Raw genomic sequence first — 18,916 nt, forward strand, 5'->3', positions numbered from 1 at the left:
TCAGAGGTAGAGAGTGCCGAGGAAGGGCAAGATAAGTCGCGAGGGGAGCATGGAGGTGAGGAGGAGCATAAAGTGATTCTGAAGTTTAGGTAGGAAAGGGAGAGTTGGAGCAATGAGTCCGATAAGGTTGACGGCTGTGATAAAATACTTGATTGGGGAAGTTATCCATGCTAAAGTGTTAAGAGATGGGAGCTTGTTGGTATTCTGTAAAAAAAAAGCTCTCAGAGTGAAGCAAATAGGGAAGTATAAGGTGGTGCCGAGCAGCTGGACTGATCAAGCAGTGGATTAAAGGAGTGAGTGTTAGCGCTAAAGAGGAGAGTGAATGTTCAAAGATTGCAAGCAGGGTAGCCTAGTGGTCAGAGCATTGGACTAGTAACCGGAAGGTTGCAAGTTCAAACCCCCAAGTTGACAAGGTACAAATCTGTCGTTCTGCCGCTGAACAGGCAGTTAACCCACTGTTCCTAGGCCGTCATTTAAAATAAGAATTTGTTCTTAACTGACTTGCCTGGTTAAATAAAGGTAAAAAAAACAAGGGGTGGAGTTAGGGTAGATAGCCTGTCTATTCTGTTCCACTTCAAGGACCAGGTACTGCCAAATAAAGTCATCATAGGATATACAGTACAAGTCAAAAGTTTGGACAGACATAGTCATTCAAGGGTTTTTCTTTATTTTTACTATTTTCTACATTGTAGAATAATAGTGAAGACATCTAAACTATGAAATAACACATATGGACTCATGTAGTAACCAAAAAAAGTGTTAGTGGAGTTTATCATTGAGGGACATATAGTGGTTCGTAGGGACAGAGATGTAGGGGGGGATATGCCACCTTCATAATGCAAGATAATCCTAATAGGATGCAAAGGTATTAGATGGGAATATGTGGTGGTGGAGGTGTGGTTGAGAGGAAGGGTGCTACGTAGGTGGGTGTTTGGAAGGGCAAAGTGGGATACATTTCAGGAGCTGAGGGAGCAGGTGATGGCTTGGGTGGATATGAGAGGGGATGTGGATAGTATGAATAACTGGGTGAGAACAGCATTTGTGGGGGCAGCTACTGAGGCTATACCAAACAGTTCAGGGAGGAGGAGGAAAGTAGTCCAATGGTGGATGGAGGAGTGAGGGGAAATGGTGAGGAGTAGGAACAGGGCATTTAGAGTACTGAAAAGGATGCATGACTTCCAACATCTGATTCAGTGTAAGCAGGCCCTGGTGAGGAGAACTAATCCGTCAGGCAAAGAGGTCATGTTGGCATCGGATCTGTGACACCAGTGGAAGGTGACACCTGTGGGAGAAGTGTGGGAGATGATTAAGAGGATGAGTGGGGTTAGAATGGAGTGGGATTATCCAGTGTTGACGAGTGGGAAGGATGTGGCAGTAACAGATAGGAGGAGAAGGCAGAGATGATGGCCAAAATGTTTGTTGAAGTGCATAGCTCTGCAAATTTGTCAGAGGAGGGGCAGAGGGGGAGAGATAGAATGATAGAGGAACATCCTGGAGTGCTGGATAGGAGGAAGGATGTCAGTGATGTGTTGAATGCACCATTTACCATGGCAGAGGTGAAAAGGGCAATAGGTAAGGCTGGGTTAACCTCACCTGGGAAAGATGAGGTGTGCTATGTTATGTTGGCCCATTTTAGTGATGAGGCACTGGATAAGGTTTTGGTGTTGTACAACACAGTGTGGGAGGAGGGGAAACTACCAGGCAGTTGGAGGGAGGCAGTAGTGGTACCAATCTGGAAGCCAGGGAAGGACCCAACGAGACCAACAAGCTATTGGCCAGTAGCTTTAACATCACATGCATGTAAGGTTATGGGAACGTATCATTACAGAGAGGCTAACTTACTTTCTGGAGAGCAGGGGGCTAGTATCGCCACATCAGAGTGGGTTCAGGAAGGGAACGGGAACTATGGACCCAGTGCTCTGCTTAGAAGCAGAGGTGAAGAATGCTCAGGTGAACAAGGAGACTGTAGTAGCTGTCTTTTTTGATGTGGAGAAGGTGTATGATATGATGTGAAAGGAGGGGTTGTTAATCAAGCTTGATATTATGGGGGCAGGAGGAAGAATGTACAACTGGATAAAGGATTTCCTGTTTGAAAGGTCTATTCAGGTGAGGGTGGGAAAGTCACTATCAAGCAGCTACCTGGTGGATAATGGTACACCACAGGGGAGCGTGATTAGTCCTCTGTTGTTCACAATCATGATCAATGATGTTTACTCAGGTACAGCCAGATATTGGGAGGTCGTTATTTGCAGATGATGGGGCCCCATGGAAGAGGGGAAGAAATGTGCCATACATAGTCAGGAAGGTACAGGAAGCAATTGAGGAGGAAGAGCGGTGGGCATTAATGTGGTGATTCAGGTTCTCTGTAGAGAAAATTCAGTGGTGCTAAATGTGATATGCTGTCTGACGAGGAAGGAGTGGGGAGCTGGGCTTTCCTCATTGAGGACCATGTATGCTGCATTGATTCGATCTGTAATAGATAATGGCAGTATAGCGTATGGTTCGGCAGCCCAGACCTCATTGGAAAGGCTAAATGTCATGCAGGGGCAAGGACTCAGAATATGTAGTGGGGCGTTTCGGATCTCCCCAGTGGCTGCACTACAGGTGGAGATGGGGGATATGCCATTGCGGATTAGAAGACAGTAGCTGGCAATGAATTATTGGGACAACCTACAGGGACATGGGGTGTCTCATCCTGCAAAAAGGATTTTTACAGGAATGCTGGGATCATGAGCGAAAACAGAACACAAGCTTTGACTGGGTGGGTAATACCCAGGTCGAAGGAGATGGGACTGTATTGAAGGGATTTTAGTCCAACAGTAGCTATTCCTGTAAATGCACCGTGGCTACTCCCGCCTCCAGTAGTTAATCTAGAAGCGTTTGGAGAGACTACAGAAAGATAGGGAGGGTGTTGATCCATCTGATTCGTTTAAGAGGAGTCTGGATACTGTGTATCACGATTTTGTGGCCATTTACACAGATGGTTCAAAAGATCCAATGACAGGACGTACTGGGTCAGCATTTGTAGTGCAAGAATGTGGGGTGGCAGTCAGGAAACATATTACAGCCACACAAGAGTAGTTATTTGCTCTGATTCATGTGCAGTGTTGATGAGTCTCCAGTCCTTTAGCTCACGTAGCAGACAAGACCTGCTTTATGAGGTGCTGCAAACCCATGGCAGGGTTAAACCGATAAGATTTACTTGGGTCCCAGCCCATTTGGGGGTGGAGGGGGACGAGGCAGTTGATGTACTGGCTAAACAAGCACTTAGAAGTGGGGATGTTTGATGTTGTAGTTTCAATGAGCAAGGAAGAGACGAAAATCCTGATATGGACAGTGATGGTGCAGAGATGGTAGGAGCTGTGGAATAGAGATTACTAAGGGCAGGCAAGGCTATTTTTAGGGACAGAAGAGACAAGGCTATTTTTACAAGATTAAGGGTGGAACTCAGCAAATTCAATAAATTCTTATATGTGAAAGAGGCTGGAATCTAGTATGAGGGAGAAGGGGATACAGGAAATTCGTTTAAAGAGTATATTAAGTAGAACGTCATTAGATATAGTCTCAAATATTTTGAAATATTTTTAAGGACAACCGTAGGATTTTGTTTCTCCCCTTTTCTGGCCCACACTCCAGTACAGTACGTGGCGGTACTGCGCCATAACGTTGGATGCCAACCGCCGATAAACCCCACCGAAGAAGACAGGACAAGAAACAGCGGACAGAGCAGGTTGTAAAATAATCGTCATTTTTGAATGGTGTAAATTAATAATGGTAGCGGTCTAATTTGAAAGAAAACGGATAACTGGCAAGTTTGTTGGATAGGAAAGTTGGTTGACATTGGTAGTGACACAAGCAAAAAGGATTTGGCGACTGGCAGTGACACAAGCTAACAGGATTTGGCGACAGAGGCAACCGTTAGCGTCTAAGTTAGCTCATAGCTAGCAGACTGGTTATCTTGAAGACAAAACCATGCTCAGTTGATAACCGCCATAGATTGTTATCTAGCTAGCCAGAGTAGAGACACGATCAACGCTATCGTTAACACGAAATATATGTTTTTGTCAACTGTTAGCAAGATCATTGTCGTTGGCCAGGTAACGTTAGCTTTCGTTGTCCAAGTGAGCCCCAGCCAATGGCCATTGTTATATTGACAAGGCAAGTCACTGAATAATTTATTGGGGCAAAATGAACTCCGAAGAGGCAGCAGCTCCAAAACCTGTCACCGATGATGATGGCATGTCATGGTGGTATCGATGGCTCTGCAAAATCGCTGGGGTCCTGGGCGGTGTATGTAAGTAAACGCTAACCATCCATTTTCTTATCTCCTGTTGTTGCACCTGCTTACTGTATACACGACCGTCCGATTCTAATCGGTCCTGGCGCACCCTGCTTCCACGTCTACAGTCTCTAAATGTTTTAATGGGTCTATGCCTTTCATGACAGTGACAGATCATGAAGCATGTTACCGGCAAGCATTTTAAACGTTTTTCTCATGACCTATTCCTGGCATACTAGCCTATTGTTTATGTATTTAACATGGCCCTTGACCAAAAATCGAATAAAATAAAGTTGTATTTATCACATGCGCCCAATACAATAGGTGTAGACCATATGCTTAAGTCCTTAACTAACAATGCAGTTCAATAAGTAGTCATTTACTAAATAAACTAAAGTAATAAAAAAATTAAAAAGTAACACAATAAAATAACAATAAGGATGCTATATACAGGGTACGAGTCCATGTGCGGGGGTACAGGTTAGTCAAAGTAATTTGTAAGGTAGGGGTAAAGTGACTATGCGTAGATAAGAAACAGCGAGTAGCAGAAGTGTAAAAACAGGGGGGTGTCAATGTAAATAGTCTGGGTGGCCATTTGATTAATTGTTCAGCAGTCTTATGTCTTGGGGTAGAAGCCTTTTGGACCTAGACTTGGCGCTCCAGTACCACTTGCCGTGCGGTTGTAGAGACAACAATTTATATATAGGTCCTGAACGGCAGGAAGCTTGGCCCCATTGATGTACTGGGCTCTATGCACCAACCTCTGTAGCGCCTAAGGTCGGATGCTAAGCAGTTGCCATACCAGGCGGTGATACGAGTATTGTTGATACACACACACAGAATTGTGAGTATTGTGCTGTTGGATAATGAGGCTATATTCTCTTTAGGAAGCTCTGTTGATGTGCTTTCTTTGAAATATTACAGTGTTTAGTCAAGGCCTTCAGTCTCCTCACTGAGCCCTGTCTGCCCGCCCAGACAAAGCACTGGCACACCACTCTACCCCCACATCTCTTTGTACAGCGCCAAACCCATTGGTCACATGTTCTGATTCAGAGTGGTTGGGTTAAATGCATTCAGTTGTGCAACTGACTAGGTATCTAGTCATCTATTCAGTGATAGCTTCTATTTTATAATGTCTGGTAGAGTATATCTTCCCTCAGGGACTCCGTGTGAGACCAGGGGAGAAGACTGCCCTTCTTATTAAAGCCACGGAAGTTCAAGGCTGACTGCAGGCATTGTTAGCAGAAACAGGATCCCCCATTAATAGTGAATGGAAAAATAGCGATCTTCGTGGTCAGTTTTCATGTAAATAAGTAAAAAATTCAATCAAGGTACCAATAATTGCTTCACTTCCTGACGAGCTCAAACTGCTCCATGAGACGCCATCATAACCGACTTAACTCAATGGCGCATTGAAGCCAAATTTTCACATAGGAATGTATGGTGACACATGATCAATGGCTTTGTCCATTCATATATACAGTCATTTTGTGAGACAGACAGAGTTGATGTTTGTGCTTATGTTGCACTTCCCCAGCATTAGGCCTATTGCAGCCCTGCTCTCCCTTCCCACCTATCCCTTTCCTGCCTTGCTGTGGCTGTGATACCGGAGTATTGGCCGCTGTATCACATTCCCATGCAGGACCGTTGCATAGTCAATGGGCTCTGTATTATTCAGCATGATGTAGAATCAGAGTGCAGGATAGGTCCTATATGCTTCCTCTGATGTTAGCTGCTGCAGAGTACTGCATGTATGTGTGTCTTCTTGTCTGTGGTTGTACGGCATGAGTGTGCTCGTTAGCTGAATGGTCTCGTCTGGTACTGTGGGATAAAAAAAATAAAAAAATTCAGTGCCATAACTTTTCATTTAATCACACTAGTATAAGATCTCCATCAAGAGCCTCCGGAGTGGCTCAGTGGTCTAAGGCGTTCACTACAGACCCGGTTTTGCTCCCGGGCTGTGTCGCAGCTGGCCACGACCGGGAGACCCATGAGGCGGCGCACAATTGGCCCAGCGTCATGAGGGTATAGTCGGGATGTCCTTGTCTCATCGCCCTCTAGTGACTCCTTGTGGGGGCCTGGTCGCATGCACATTGGTGCGGCTGGCTTCCAGGTTAAGCGAGCAGTGTGTCAAAAAGCAGTGTGGCGTAGCAGGGTCGTGTTTCGGAGGACGCATGGATCTCGATCTTCGTCTCTCCCGAGTCCGTATGGGAGTTGCAGTGATGGGACAGGGGAGAAAAAGGGAGTCAATTATTTGTTTTTATTCCATCAATCAGTCACTAGTAGTGTAAGGTTTCTCTCCTGATAGAAATCCTGAGCCGTGTTTTCAAGATTTTCTATGCTGCAGTATGTAACTTTTTGGTTGACCTGATCAAATTAACATAGAAATAGGAGTTACAGATATGTCATTCTCATTGAAAGCATGTCTAAGAAGTGGTAGATCTGTTTTAAGTGCGCTATTTCTATGCTTCATGTCTTTTATTTTCGGTTTTGTACACCAATTTCAAACAGCTGAAAATACAATATTGTCGGTTATGGAAAATATTTCACAGCTGTTTAGATGGTACAATGATTCTCTACACTTTACTTTCTTGTTTTGTCACAAACTGAAATTAGGCAAACTATTAGAATTTTAGCAACCAGGAAATGGCTTGAGCAATTTCTGCATACTGCATCTCTCAATGGTTTCAAACCCCACAAGTTAATAATTTTGCCAAAATCAAATTTGGGTACAAAAGACAAGATGAGCTACAGTCGACTGGGGCTGTGTGAATTAATTTACTTAAGTCTGTACCAACTTGTGTGTGTGTGTGTGTGTACACAGTACAATGGATATAATACAAGTAAGTATCCCATCTGTTCATTGTCTGGGTCCCTAATCATGCTCACAGTGGACTGGTAACACCCAGCAGAGCCAACCAGGCAGTGCATAGCAGGGGCCTTGTAGGAACTTAGCAGGGGGCCTGTAAACTCTGATTAATACCCATCATCTGCCTCCTATTTGTCTCAAATATAGCTCTCTGCCAGAGAAGAGCTGAGCCTCTTGTGTTGGTTTCCCTGGTATCAAAACCATGTTTAAATGACAAATTCAGGCCCTTGTGGTTTCTAGTTAAGCTTTATTTGATTTGAGTTTGTATGAATCATCTTTCTAACTTGGAACAAAGACTCCTTTTATTATAGTCTGTTGGTATTCATGGTGTCCCTATTTGTGCCTGTATGTACTTGATCTGGTTACATAATGAGAAATGTAACATTGCATGTAATATAATTTTCTCTCCCACTGAAGCATGTGCCATCTCAGGAGTGTGGATGTGTGTCACTGTCAACCCCTTAAACATCGCAGCTGGAGTATGGATGGTGTAAGTTTCAGTTTTCCACAATATGATCCTTACGTGTGTGCCTTTGTGTGTTTGCTCATGTGTGTAAAAAAATATTCACCAGCGCTGTGTTAACGTCCTCCTCCTGTTTCAAGGTTGAATGCCTTTGTGTTGTTCCTGTGTGAAGTCCCATTCTGCTGCCAGTTCATTGAGTTTGCGAATGCAGTGGCGGCTAGAGCGGACAAATTCAAGCCATGGCAGAAAGCCTTCTTCTATTGTGGGTAAGAACTAGACTGAGACCTGCTGGCTTCACAGGTCTCACCTGTCCATTTGTCTTGGCCTAGAATTTAAATGAACCTTTAACCAGTTGATAAACCCACTACCGGTTTAATGTGATTCAGTGTTTCCCATACTCCTTCCTTGGGACCCTTAATAAGGGGTGCACATTTTGTTTTTTGTCCAAGCACTACACAATTGATTAAAATTAACTTTGATGATTATTTCAATCAGATGTGTAGTTCTAGGGCAAGACCCCCCCTTGGGGTCCAAGGGATCGAGTTTGGGAAACACTTATTTTTTAGGATGGCACTTTTTCTTATATCACAGTTGAAAAACACACTTAATATTCTCTGTAATCAATCCCTGTTTCTCTTATTTCCAGGATGGCACTGTTTCCCATATTTCTGAGCTTCTCCATCACCACGTTGTTTGGGAATGCCATTGCCTTTGCTACAGGTGTCCTCTATGGTCTCGCCTCCCTGGGCAAAAAGTATGACTTTTCTATTTACTTTTAGTGATAAGATTTTGGTTTGAATGTACTGTGTGTGTACATAGTGTACGTATTTTAGATGTCTTTTTTTTCTCACTTTTTCCCCTTTCATTTCAAATTTCTCAATCAACATTTAGATTTTCAGGTGTTATTAATCAGTAACAAGATTCATTAAATGTAAAATAATGTAACGTCTTGTAACAGGAGACTGCTTTGTTCATACCCCTTATAAACTTGAGTGACAAAAAGTAACCCTGTGAATCTCACATTCAACATCACCCTGTTTTCTTGGAAAATCTGACCATAATTCTATCCCGATTCCTGCTTACAAGCAAAAACTAAAGCAGGAAGTACCAGTGACGTGGATGCTGCGCTGTTTTGCTAGCACAGACTGGAATATGTTTTGGGATTCATCCAATGGCACTGAGGAGTATACCACTTCACCGGCTTTATCAATAAGTTCATCGACTTCGTCCCCATAGTGACCGTACATACATATCCAAACCAGAAGCCATAGATTACAGGCAACATCCACACCGAGCTATAGGCTGCCACTTTCAAGGAGCGGGACACTAATCACTACGCTTATAAGAAATTCCGCTATGCCCTCAGATGAACCATCAGTCAAAGCTTCAATACAGGATTAACATTAAGTCCTACTACACCGGCTCTGACGCTTGTTGGATGTGGCTGGGCTTGCAAAATATTACGGACTACAAAGGGAAATTCAGCTGCAAGCTGCCCAGTGACGCGAGCCTACCAAATGGGCTAAATGCCTTTTATTCTCACTTTGAGGCAAGCAACAATGAAGCATGCATGAGAGCACCAGCTGTTCCAGACGACTGTGTGATCACGCTCTCCGTAGCCAATGTGAGCAAGACCTTTAATAAACAGGTCAACATTCACAAGGATTACCAGGACGTGTACTCTGAGCATACGCGGACCAACTGGCAAGTGTTTTCACTGATATTTTCAACCTCTCCCAGACCGAGTCTGTAATACCTACATGTTCAAATTTATTTATATAGCCCCTCTTACGTCAGCTGCTATATCAAAGTGCTGTACAGAAACCCAGCCTAAAACCCCAAATAGCAAGCAATGCAGGTGTAGAAGCACAGTGGCTAGGAAAAATTCCCAAGTAGACCATCATAGTCCCTGTTCCCAAGGTAACCTACCTAAATTACTTCCGCTGCGTAGCACTCAAGTCGGTAGCCATGAAGTGCTTTGAAAGGCTGGTCATGGCTCACATCAACAGCATTATCCCAGAAACCCTAGACCCACTCCAATTCGCATTCCGACCCAACAGATCCACAGAGGACGCAATCGCACTCTACACTGTCCTTTCCCAACTGGAAAAAAGGAACACCTATGTGAGAATGCTGTTCATTGACTACAGCTCAGCGTTCAACACCATATTGCCCTCAAAGCTCAATCACTAATCTAAGGACCTTGGAACTAAACACCTCCCTCTTCAACTGGATCCTGGACTTCCTGACGGGCTGCAGCCAGGTGGTAAGGATAGGCAACAACACATCTGCCATGCTGATCCTCAACACAGGGCCTCCTCAGGGGTGGGTGCTCAGTCCCCTCCTGTACTCCCTGTTCACCCACAACTGCGTGGCCAAGCATGACTCCAACACCATCATTAGGTTTGCTGATGACATAACGGAGGTAGGCCTGATTACCAACAATGATAAAGACAGCCTATAGGGAGGTCAGAGACCTGGCAGTGGTGCCAGGACATCAACCTCTCCCTCAACGTGAGCAAGACACAGAAGATGATCATGGACTACAGGAAAAGGAGGGCCGACCACACCGCAATTCACATCGACAGAGCGGGTCGAGAATTAAATTCCACACCACCAACAAACTATCATGGTCCAAACACACCAAGAAAGACGTGAAGAGGACACGACAATGCCGTTTCCCCCTCAAGAAGCTGAAAGATTTGACATGGGTCCCCAGATCCTCAAAATGTTTTACAGCTGCACTGACCGGTTGCATCGCCTGGTATGGCAACTGCTCGGCATCCGACCGTAAGGCGCTACAGAGGGTAGTGTGTACAGCCCAGTACATCACTGAGGCCAAGTTTCCTACCATCCAGGACCTATATACTAGGCAAAAACAATCGGCAAAGACTCCAAACACCGAAGTCATAGACTGTTCTCTCTGCTACCGCACGGCCAGCGGTACCGGAGCCCCAAGTCTAGTTCCAAAAGGCTCCTTAACATCTATCCCCAAGCCATAAGACTGCTGAACAATTAATCAAATGGCCACCCGGACTATTTACATTGACACCACCCTCTTTGTTTTTACACTGCTGTTACATCTATGCAGTCAATTTTCCTCTACCTACATGTACAAATTACCTTGACTAACCTGTACCCCAGCACATTAATCCAGTACCCCCTTCATTATTATTTAACATTTTTTACTTTAGTTTATTTAGTAAATATTTTCTGCATTGTTTGTTAAGGGCTTGTAAGTAAAGCATTTCATGGTATATTCGGCGCATGTGACAAATAAGATTTAACTTGTCATGCTTTCTTCCCTTTCAGGGGCGATGCGGTGAGTTATGCCAGGCTGAATCACGAGAAACAGGGGGATGAGGAGAAGATGACCGGGACGACTGACGGGTCAATATAGTGAGATGGCTATCCCATCATCCCTTTATCTGTTCCCACAGAGGAACAACACTATCCTTAACCAAGGGACAATGAGTGTCATCCCTGCTACTCTCCTCCCTCTCAGTTACTGAGTTTATTTATTTATCTAAATGGCTGCATCTTTGATGTCTTACTTGGTGTAATTTTTCCATATATTATTAATGTTGTTTGGTCCTTAGTGTGAATTTAGTTTTCCATGACATTTTAACATAAAGGTTTAGCTGCTGTGCTGTTTTTGTTTTCCTGGTTACTGGGGTTACCCTTTTTGGCAAGTAGGAAAAGTTATGTACCCTCTTAGCCAATCCGCCTTTCAAGAAACCTGGGCAATAGTGAATGTGAAAGCTTTATTTTTGTGAAGTCATTTCCCCAAATCATGTTATTCTCATTGTGCCGCAGGAAATTCATCCATTGAGTTATCCCAAATGTATATCCATTCCATCCAGTAAAACCCAAAGATAACAAGTCCTCTTTTTGTTTAATATCCGTTATTTGCGATATACAATGGATGTTTAGATTTAATGTACCTACAGAGGACCTCGGACACGGAACTATGATGTAACCGTGAATCACATCAGCTTTCAGTGCATGTATAAAAATAGCTACTTTCTCAGCATTCTAAAAATGTGCATCTAATCAAACAGCTGCATGTTGCGTGTGTCTTGAGAAAACCAGATTAAGAATGTGAGTTGAATAGCTATGCTGCTTTAGCACCTCTTAACCTTTCAAATGCTATTGGTGTCCTCTTCTAGAACCTGATTGATCTATGCCACCTCAGAATGTTTGTAACCCTACATACAGTAGTGGGATCTGCCCCATGGAAGCATGCTTTAAAGGACTGATGAGGGAATGTGTCTTGATTCAGGGACTATTTTGTGTGTAACACACAGAGCCATGATTTGCCTTTGTCCCTCAGTCAGGTGAAATATACACTTATGTCCAACCTCTGATCACAGGTACTAATGTGTTGTTCAGCAACATGCTACCGTTGGGATTATTTCCCACTTTAGCTCTGGATTGGAAATAATTTAGTTACTCATTGAAATGGTCACCCATAACCAGTTCTCAGGTAGGCCTATTTTGTTTCCTAGATACTGGATAATTAGCTAACATGCTATTGCAGGTCACTTTAACCAATGCAAAAGGTACTATCCACATGAACCAGCTTTTGTAAAAAAAAAAAACACTGAAGGAACACCAGCGATAATCTCACTAAGGCATACAATATAAACTACTATTTAGGCTTAAGTTCATTAATATGCAACATAAGCATGTTAGCAGCTGTCTAATGTAGCTTCACTGTTACCTTCCCTGACAAAGCAACTGGGGTAGAGCTAGATATTGGGTTGACTACATGTTTAATGCATTAAACCAGAGGTCTCTATTGCCCATATACAGGAGGGACACTAATCCTTAGTTTATGATCTCTAGGCACAGAAGTTCTTCAGGCCTACACTATACAGCACAGCTACACTATTGTTATGGAACAATGGGCTCAAAGGGAAGCGTTAATCTTAAACGTCAACAGGTTGCCCGTGCAGTAGAAATGGTAACTGACCTGTAGTTTGCTGTAAGGTGTGTGTGCATATGCTTCTGTGTATTGATGTTGAATTTGGTTTGTCGCTTATTTATGTCACAATGAACTGGAACTTCAAAGGAGGCCACAAACTCAGTTGCTTATATGGTATTGTTCACTCCCCATCTGACCAAAAAAATAAACATTCTGCCTTTTAAAACAATGCCTGTCTTTTCCCAGTTATTACATGATCCATGCACATAAGTGTAAAAACACTACATACTGCATGTGATTAAAGATATCAAACTTTTAATGTTAAAACCCACAAATGCAACAGCACTTCTAAACCTAACCTGTGGACGTTAGAAGATAAGAGATTACATTTTAAAACCCCGATCTGAACAAGAATGAAAGATCGATGCATTGTTGAAGGAGCACTAGGATATTTGAGTGATTTGGGCTGAGTGGGATTTGAATAAAGTCAATATCCATTTGAACAAACTTCTTTGCAATCCTTATGGGTCACCAAACGATCCACTTCCCAAAGACACTTATTAATTCAGTCAAGCCACCTGTTCTGTGCCCCCTAGTGAATGGTTAGTCCACAGTCCCATAACAGAATGATGCAGTTAAGACTTCAGAACCAGTCAGGTTCATTTGAGTTTTGCTGATTTGGGCTTCCTTGGTTCTTTGGTCTTCTTGATTAAGTCTGGGTTGTTATGACTAGCCTTGATCTCTGCTTCCCAATTCTTCTTCGCCATCGTGTACAATCTCATAGTCGCCTGGGCATCTTGGACCTGCAAAACATTCTCAGACATTGGCTACGGCTCACAGAGGACTACTGTATAATTGTGATCTAAAAAATGTTTAAAAATGTTGATAAAAAGTTGATTTACGGATGAATGTTCTCCCTGCTGTACTTTGACGTTAAGTATTTCTCTACACAGGAGTTTCAGAGATGGCCGACCACTCTGAAAAGAAAATTACACTGTTCATACCTTCCTCTTATAGTGTTATTATAACCCATTCTGTCACACATAATACCTGCCACCCCCCCCCCCCCCCAAAAAAAACAGTCTTTACCTTCACAATTCTCTTGAAAGGTTTATACTTCTGTGTGTCTCTGATTCTCTTTTTTGGGTGATCCAAGAGCAAAATCTGAAAGATTTCGGTATGGAAAGTTTATGTAAATGTTGACAATGATCTCAAGTCAAGTCAGGTTTTAGTTAGTGTAGGTTAGATCATAGAAGTGTACCTTGAGGTCATTGTGAATGGCGTGTCCCACTAGCGTTCTCCCCTGGAGGATCTCAGCCACCTCTGTCTGTACAGTCTTTACATTCTCACCTGCAGCATATAACAGCATTGATGACACAAAAGTCACATTTGAAAACAATGCGCAGAAAATCTAGTTCAAAGTTTCCAAAGCCATCATAAGAACATTAATATAGTGTTAAGAGGTCTGAGGTTGGCTCATGCTGGGCACCGTTTTTGATGTTCTCCGGCCGGATGCCGCTAACAGCTGTCCTGTAGTCTGTCACCTTCTCTGTGGGCTTAACGTGTTTGTCGTAGATGCACTTCCCAAACTGGTTGACAAGGGAGACCCGGGCTACAATGCTGTCCTCTCCATCTGGCCCCACACCCACCATCTCACAGTCCATAGCTACCGCCTTGGTAAGGCTGACAGGTGCCATGATGAACAGGGAGAGAAAAAGGCTTGGTCACACCAGAAAAATCATTTCATTCAAGTGACTGAAGACAGCCAACAACATTCTGCTCTGTACTTTATGGTGAAGTAAGCTCAGGGCCCATATCCACAAAATGTCTATATTTATTATATTATGTCTCAGAGTAGGACTGCTAATCCAGGATCTGGCCATATAGTCTGTTATAGAAAGCGCTACTTTTCCAACTCAGCTGCTACTGTCATAGAGCACATGCAGATATACACCTTACGATTAGGAGCTGCTGATGTCCTCTAACTTACCCCTCGAACCCCCTGTCCTTGACCAGCGCCTTCTCTGTGGTCTGGGCATCTGTCTTCCGAATACCTTGCATCTTCCTCATGATATCCGCTGCCGCTGTCCCCACTGTGGCCTCAATGTCGTCAGGGTCCACGTCATCAAACCACATGTCCGATCTAGTAGAGGACAGATTACATGCATTAACCCCCACACACATTAACCAACACTGAGGTGCCAGTGGAAATAATGTGACAATTTGACCTTAGGTTTGGATGCAAGTTTGACAACTGACTATTGAAGTGACTGAACATGCGGACACAAACCGTGCACATGCCTTTCACTACAGTGAGAGGTTGTTGAAGTCAAAATCTCAATAGTTATATATACACACACCTGTCAGATGTTTTGCTTATGAGCGATATTGGTAACACTGGATGGACTTACTCAGTGGGTTTCTTTTCCTCCACTTCCTCTATTTTCTTCTTCTTCATCTGTGTGTTACCCTCCACCTGGGCGTTGTTCGGTTTCTTCTTCTTGGCGTTAGGCTGTTCTCTCCCCGATGTTCCTGGACTTTTCCCATTCACCTGGGATGTATTGGGAACGGCACTGTCCTTCCCTACTTTCCTACTGTACACCTGCATGGGCTTGGCATCATTCACTGTCTTTGATAAGTATTTAGCAGACTTCTTATCCTCCACCACCTCGTCCTTTGAAATGTATTTAGTGGGTTTCTTAGGGACTTCCTTCTTTGAGTTCCGCTGAACTGGTTTATTTTTTACTGGTAGGGGTTTGGATTTGAACACCTGCAAGTAGAGAGTGAGCTAGCTTTAATAGCATCACAACATCCCATTTTAGACAGTAATGACATTGCACCAATGCCTTCAGGTCTGTAATCATCTATCCCAAAAAATATTTATCACAACATTTCTGACTTAGCCAAGTCCTTACCTCTAGTAACGTTTTCCAGTTGGCTGAAAACTGTTCGGCATCTTTCGGGGGAAGCAATGCATTGGTTTTACCTTGATCTTTAGCCACTGGTTGTTTCTTGGTGTGTTCAAAAAACTTTTTCTTTACAGGTTTCTTTTTCTTTTGGTCCTGGCTGGATTCTGGCGTTTTAGAAGAAGCAGCAGAGTCCGTTTTCTCTGGCTTGACTTTAGACATATCTCGAGGACTATGAGCTTTGATTTAGAAAATATGTCTGTCAATTCCCCTCTTCAATTTTTTTTGAGTTAGACAAGCTAACGTTAGCTGCTAAAGACACGTTGCAGTGTAATGGCAGCCTGAACTTTCATTATAACTTTAGTCTTCACATCTCATTCTAAAAAGTGAACATTGCTCAGCGACTAGCCTTTGACTTAATATGTGACAGCCGACTATACTTCAAACGTCCTGTTGCTCAGTAAATTGGCTTCTTGGATGACGTTAGCTTGCTAGCTAGTTTTGCTAACATGTGATCAATAGATCAAGCATTAGTTAGTAAATTAGCTGGCTAATTACATTTGCTAAAGCAATGATTTGACGGTTTGAACCGCAATAGTTCACCTCTACAAATACCTTAATGAATACTTAAACTCGCCATACTCGTTATGCTTTACAAACAGATATCTACACATGTTTTTTCGTACGCCGTGCTGAAATGTGTACTTCTGCAATGTGTCACAAATGTGAATGTCCGACAGGAAACGAGGGTTGGTCTTGGTTCCTAGAAACATGTTCTTTCTTCGTTTCTTCTATGCTATCATGGCGGTCCGCAAACAATTACATGCCGCCACCTACTGTGCTGGAATGTACGATCAATCACGATCTGCTCAATTCAGCACTACCATGAAAAAAAATTCTAAACCAAATAAATCCCTGACTTCTACCACACCCTCCACAAACACATTAAACTTGATCTATATCATGCTGAAATACTCCACCCTTAGGATTGTTCTGCATGTCAACAACCATTTCAATCTGTTACCCCCAATATATCTTTTGCTGTCTCCGCAATAACCTTCAACCTGGCATTTCTGATTTCCACATCCCGAGTCATATTGATAACCTTACCAATAAAATCTATGAAGACAATTTCATTCATTATCAAAGTGTCCTTTGACACAGCACATTCATGAGCACAATATTTCTGAACAGGCCTCAAAACAATGCCAGGACCATCAGAAGCACCAGCCCTGACATTAGGTCCACTTACTACAGGTACATCCATGTAAGCTCCATCAGTCCGCACTGTAGTTCTACCAAACTGTTTGACGGCCTCTGCATACGATACATCATGACTGATCCTATATCTCTGAGCCTCTCTGTACCTGGCATCTACCAAATGCTGCACTGTGTTCTCCCCCACAATTACAGCACTTAACCTTCACATTGCTTCGCCGTAATCATGTGCCCCTCCACACTTGGCACATATTTTCTTTCCTTTACACTGAGCAGCAACATGTCACATTCTTTGTCATTTAAAACACTGCAGTGCATATGGGACAAGTTCTCTAACATTGAAACTAAGGAATCCCACCTGTACGTTTTCCCGGCAAGACTTTCTCAAACCTCAGCATCACTGACATCACAGTAACTTTCACTTCTTTGACCCTCTTTCCTACTGATCAACCTTTTGGGCTCAATCTCTCTGCCTCCCTTCACATTTTCTTTAATATCATCTGTGGACATAGATATTGGGATCATCTGTGGACATAGATATTGGGACCCCAGTGATGACTCCCCTCAATCGAGCATAAGCACCAGGGACATGGCTTCTCTTGCGGGGCCAGGCTACCACACAATATTAACAATCTACCATTTCCATTAACCGAGCTAATTTCACTTCACCTACCTATTTCTCTACGGCATTAGTTAGTTGGATAGGGTGTAAGTGAGGCCCTGTGGTCTCATCAAACACTATCACCACTTTCCACTCCAACATGTAAGTAATTTTGCTTCCTACGGTGGCCCTCTTCATGCTTTCTTTACTAGATGATCCACTGCTTTCTGTATCATGATCTCTCATTTTCCTATCTTTCCACTACCGATCATTCTGGTCCTTGTCCCTAATCCTCCTGGTCCAAATCATCACACCTGACACCAATATTGTTTGCGTTCCAGCACAGCTGTTGCTTCACCAACTTTTTCTCAATTTCATCCGCACTGCTCACCACCATTTCCCATTCCCCGAACTATGGATCAAATCTACACCGTGCTTAAACAATGCATACAGCAAGTCCGCTTCTTCAGTGGGGTTTATCGGCGATTGGCATCCAACATTATGGTACATTACCGTCACCTACTTTACTGGAGTGTGGGCCGGAGACAGGGAGAAACTAAATCATACCTGCCAATCCCCGTTTCTCTTAAAAGATATAACAAACTATTTGAGACTATATCTAATGACGTTCTACTCAATATATTCTTTAAACTAATTTCCTGTGTCCCCTTCTCCTTCTTGCCTCTGATACTGCCCACACTGTAGCAATACATGCTCCACGGTCTCTGTTTCCTGGCAATAATCACACTTTCCCCTTGGATGCTTTCTGATCACATTTAAGGTCTTATTCAACTGGCTGTGTCCCAGCCTTAATCTTATGTAAATACCATCCTCTCTTCTGTCCCTTCCTGCCATCCTCCCCTCCCCGACTTTCCTCTGTACTTGAAAAAAATGCCTGCCCTCCACTGCTCTTGCCATCTCTGCACCATCACTGTCCATATCAGGATTTTTATATCTTCCTTGCTCATTGAAACTAAAGCCTCAACATCCCCACTACTAAGTGCTTGTTTAGCCAGTAGATCAACTGCCTCGTTCCCCTCCACCCCATACGGGGTGGGGACCCAAGAAAATCTTATCTGTATACAAATTTGACTAATCCTACAATAGGTTTGTAGCACCTCATAAAGCAGGTCTTGTCTGCTACGTGAGCTAAAGGACTGGAGACTCATCAACACTTCACATGAATCAGAGCAAATAACTACTCTGTGTGTCTTGATTTCCTCCACCCACTGCAAGGCCAACAGTATGGCCATCCGCTCCACCATATATACAGTCAGATGATCTGTAATATGTTTCCTGACTGCCACCCCACATTCCTGCACGACAAATGCTGACCCAGTACGTCCTGTCATTGGATCTTTTGAACCATCTGTGTAAATGGCCACAAAATCGTGATACACAGTATCCAGACTTCTCTTAAACAAATCTGATGGATCAACACCCTCCCTATCTTTCTGTAGTCTCTCCAAACGCTTCTAGATTAACCACTGGAGGCAGGAGTAGCCACGGTGCATTTACAGGAATAGCTACTGTTGGACTAAAATCCCTTCAATTACAGTCCCATCTCCTTCGACCTGGGTATTACCCACTCCCCCAAAGCTTGTGTTCTGTTTTCGCTCATGTTCCCAGCATGCCTGTAAAATCACTTTTGCA

The 18,916-nt window shown here is 43.4% G+C and overlaps 2 protein-coding genes across 2 annotated transcripts; one reads left to right on the forward strand and one right to left on the reverse strand.

Annotated features, from left to right (window-relative positions):
* The first annotated feature begins 3,062 nt into the window (after positions 1–3,062).
* On the forward strand, positions 3,063–12,767 carry LOC124006848 (calcium channel flower homolog). Its single transcript, XM_046317044.1, has 5 exons — positions 3,063–4,294; positions 7,566–7,638; positions 7,752–7,877; positions 8,258–8,365; positions 10,924–12,767. Exons 1-5 carry the CDS (start codon positions 4,189–4,191, stop codon positions 11,009–11,011), a joined length of 501 nt encoding a protein of 166 aa, XP_046173000.1. The 5' UTR covers positions 3,063–4,188; the 3' UTR covers positions 11,012–12,767.
* A 64-nt stretch (positions 12,768–12,831) lies between these two features.
* Positions 12,832–16,190, reverse strand: LOC124006847 (RNA exonuclease 4-like). Its single transcript, XM_046317043.1, has 8 exons — positions 15,454–16,190; positions 14,950–15,308; positions 14,529–14,681; positions 14,028–14,221; positions 13,800–13,888; positions 13,628–13,702; positions 13,441–13,515; positions 12,832–13,341 (listed from the first exon to the last, which is right to left on the reverse strand). The coding sequence occupies exons 1-8, from the start codon at positions 15,664–15,666 to the stop codon at positions 13,198–13,200; spliced, it is 1,302 nt and encodes a 433-aa protein (XP_046172999.1). The 5' UTR covers positions 15,667–16,190; the 3' UTR covers positions 12,832–13,197.
* Positions 16,191–18,916: the final 2,726 nt, after the last annotated feature.

This window comes from Oncorhynchus gorbuscha, linkage group LG20 (genome assembly GCF_021184085.1).
Source record: "Oncorhynchus gorbuscha isolate QuinsamMale2020 ecotype Even-year linkage group LG20, OgorEven_v1.0, whole genome shotgun sequence".
NCBI lineage: Eukaryota > Metazoa > Chordata > Actinopteri > Salmoniformes > Salmonidae > Oncorhynchus > Oncorhynchus gorbuscha.

Excerpts from the sequence above, each read along its gene's own strand:
- LOC124006848 (XM_046317044.1), top strand. The coding sequence starts at position 4,189 with ATGAACTCCGAAGAGGCAGCAGCTCCAAAACCTGTCACCGATGATGAT. Across the intron at positions 7,639-7,751 it reads GCAGCTGGAGTATGGATGGT|GTTGAATGCCTTTGTGTTGT; the intron begins GTAAGTTTCAGT and ends TCCTGTTTCAAG. Across the intron at positions 8,366-10,923 it reads CTCGCCTCCCTGGGCAAAAA|GGGCGATGCGGTGAGTTATG; the intron begins GTATGACTTTTC and ends CTTCCCTTTCAG.
- LOC124006847 (XM_046317043.1), bottom strand. The coding sequence starts at position 15,666 with ATGTCTAAAGTCAAGCCAGAGAAAACGGACTCTGCTGCTTCTTCTAAA. Across the intron at positions 14,222-14,528 it reads AAGGACAGGGGGTTCGAGGG|CCTTACCAAGGCGGTAGCTA; the intron begins GTAAGTTAGAGG and ends GGCACCTGTCAG. Across the intron at positions 13,342-13,440 it reads AGCAGGGAGAACATTCATCC|GTCCAAGATGCCCAGGCGAC; the intron begins GTAAATCAACTT and ends AATGTTTTGCAG.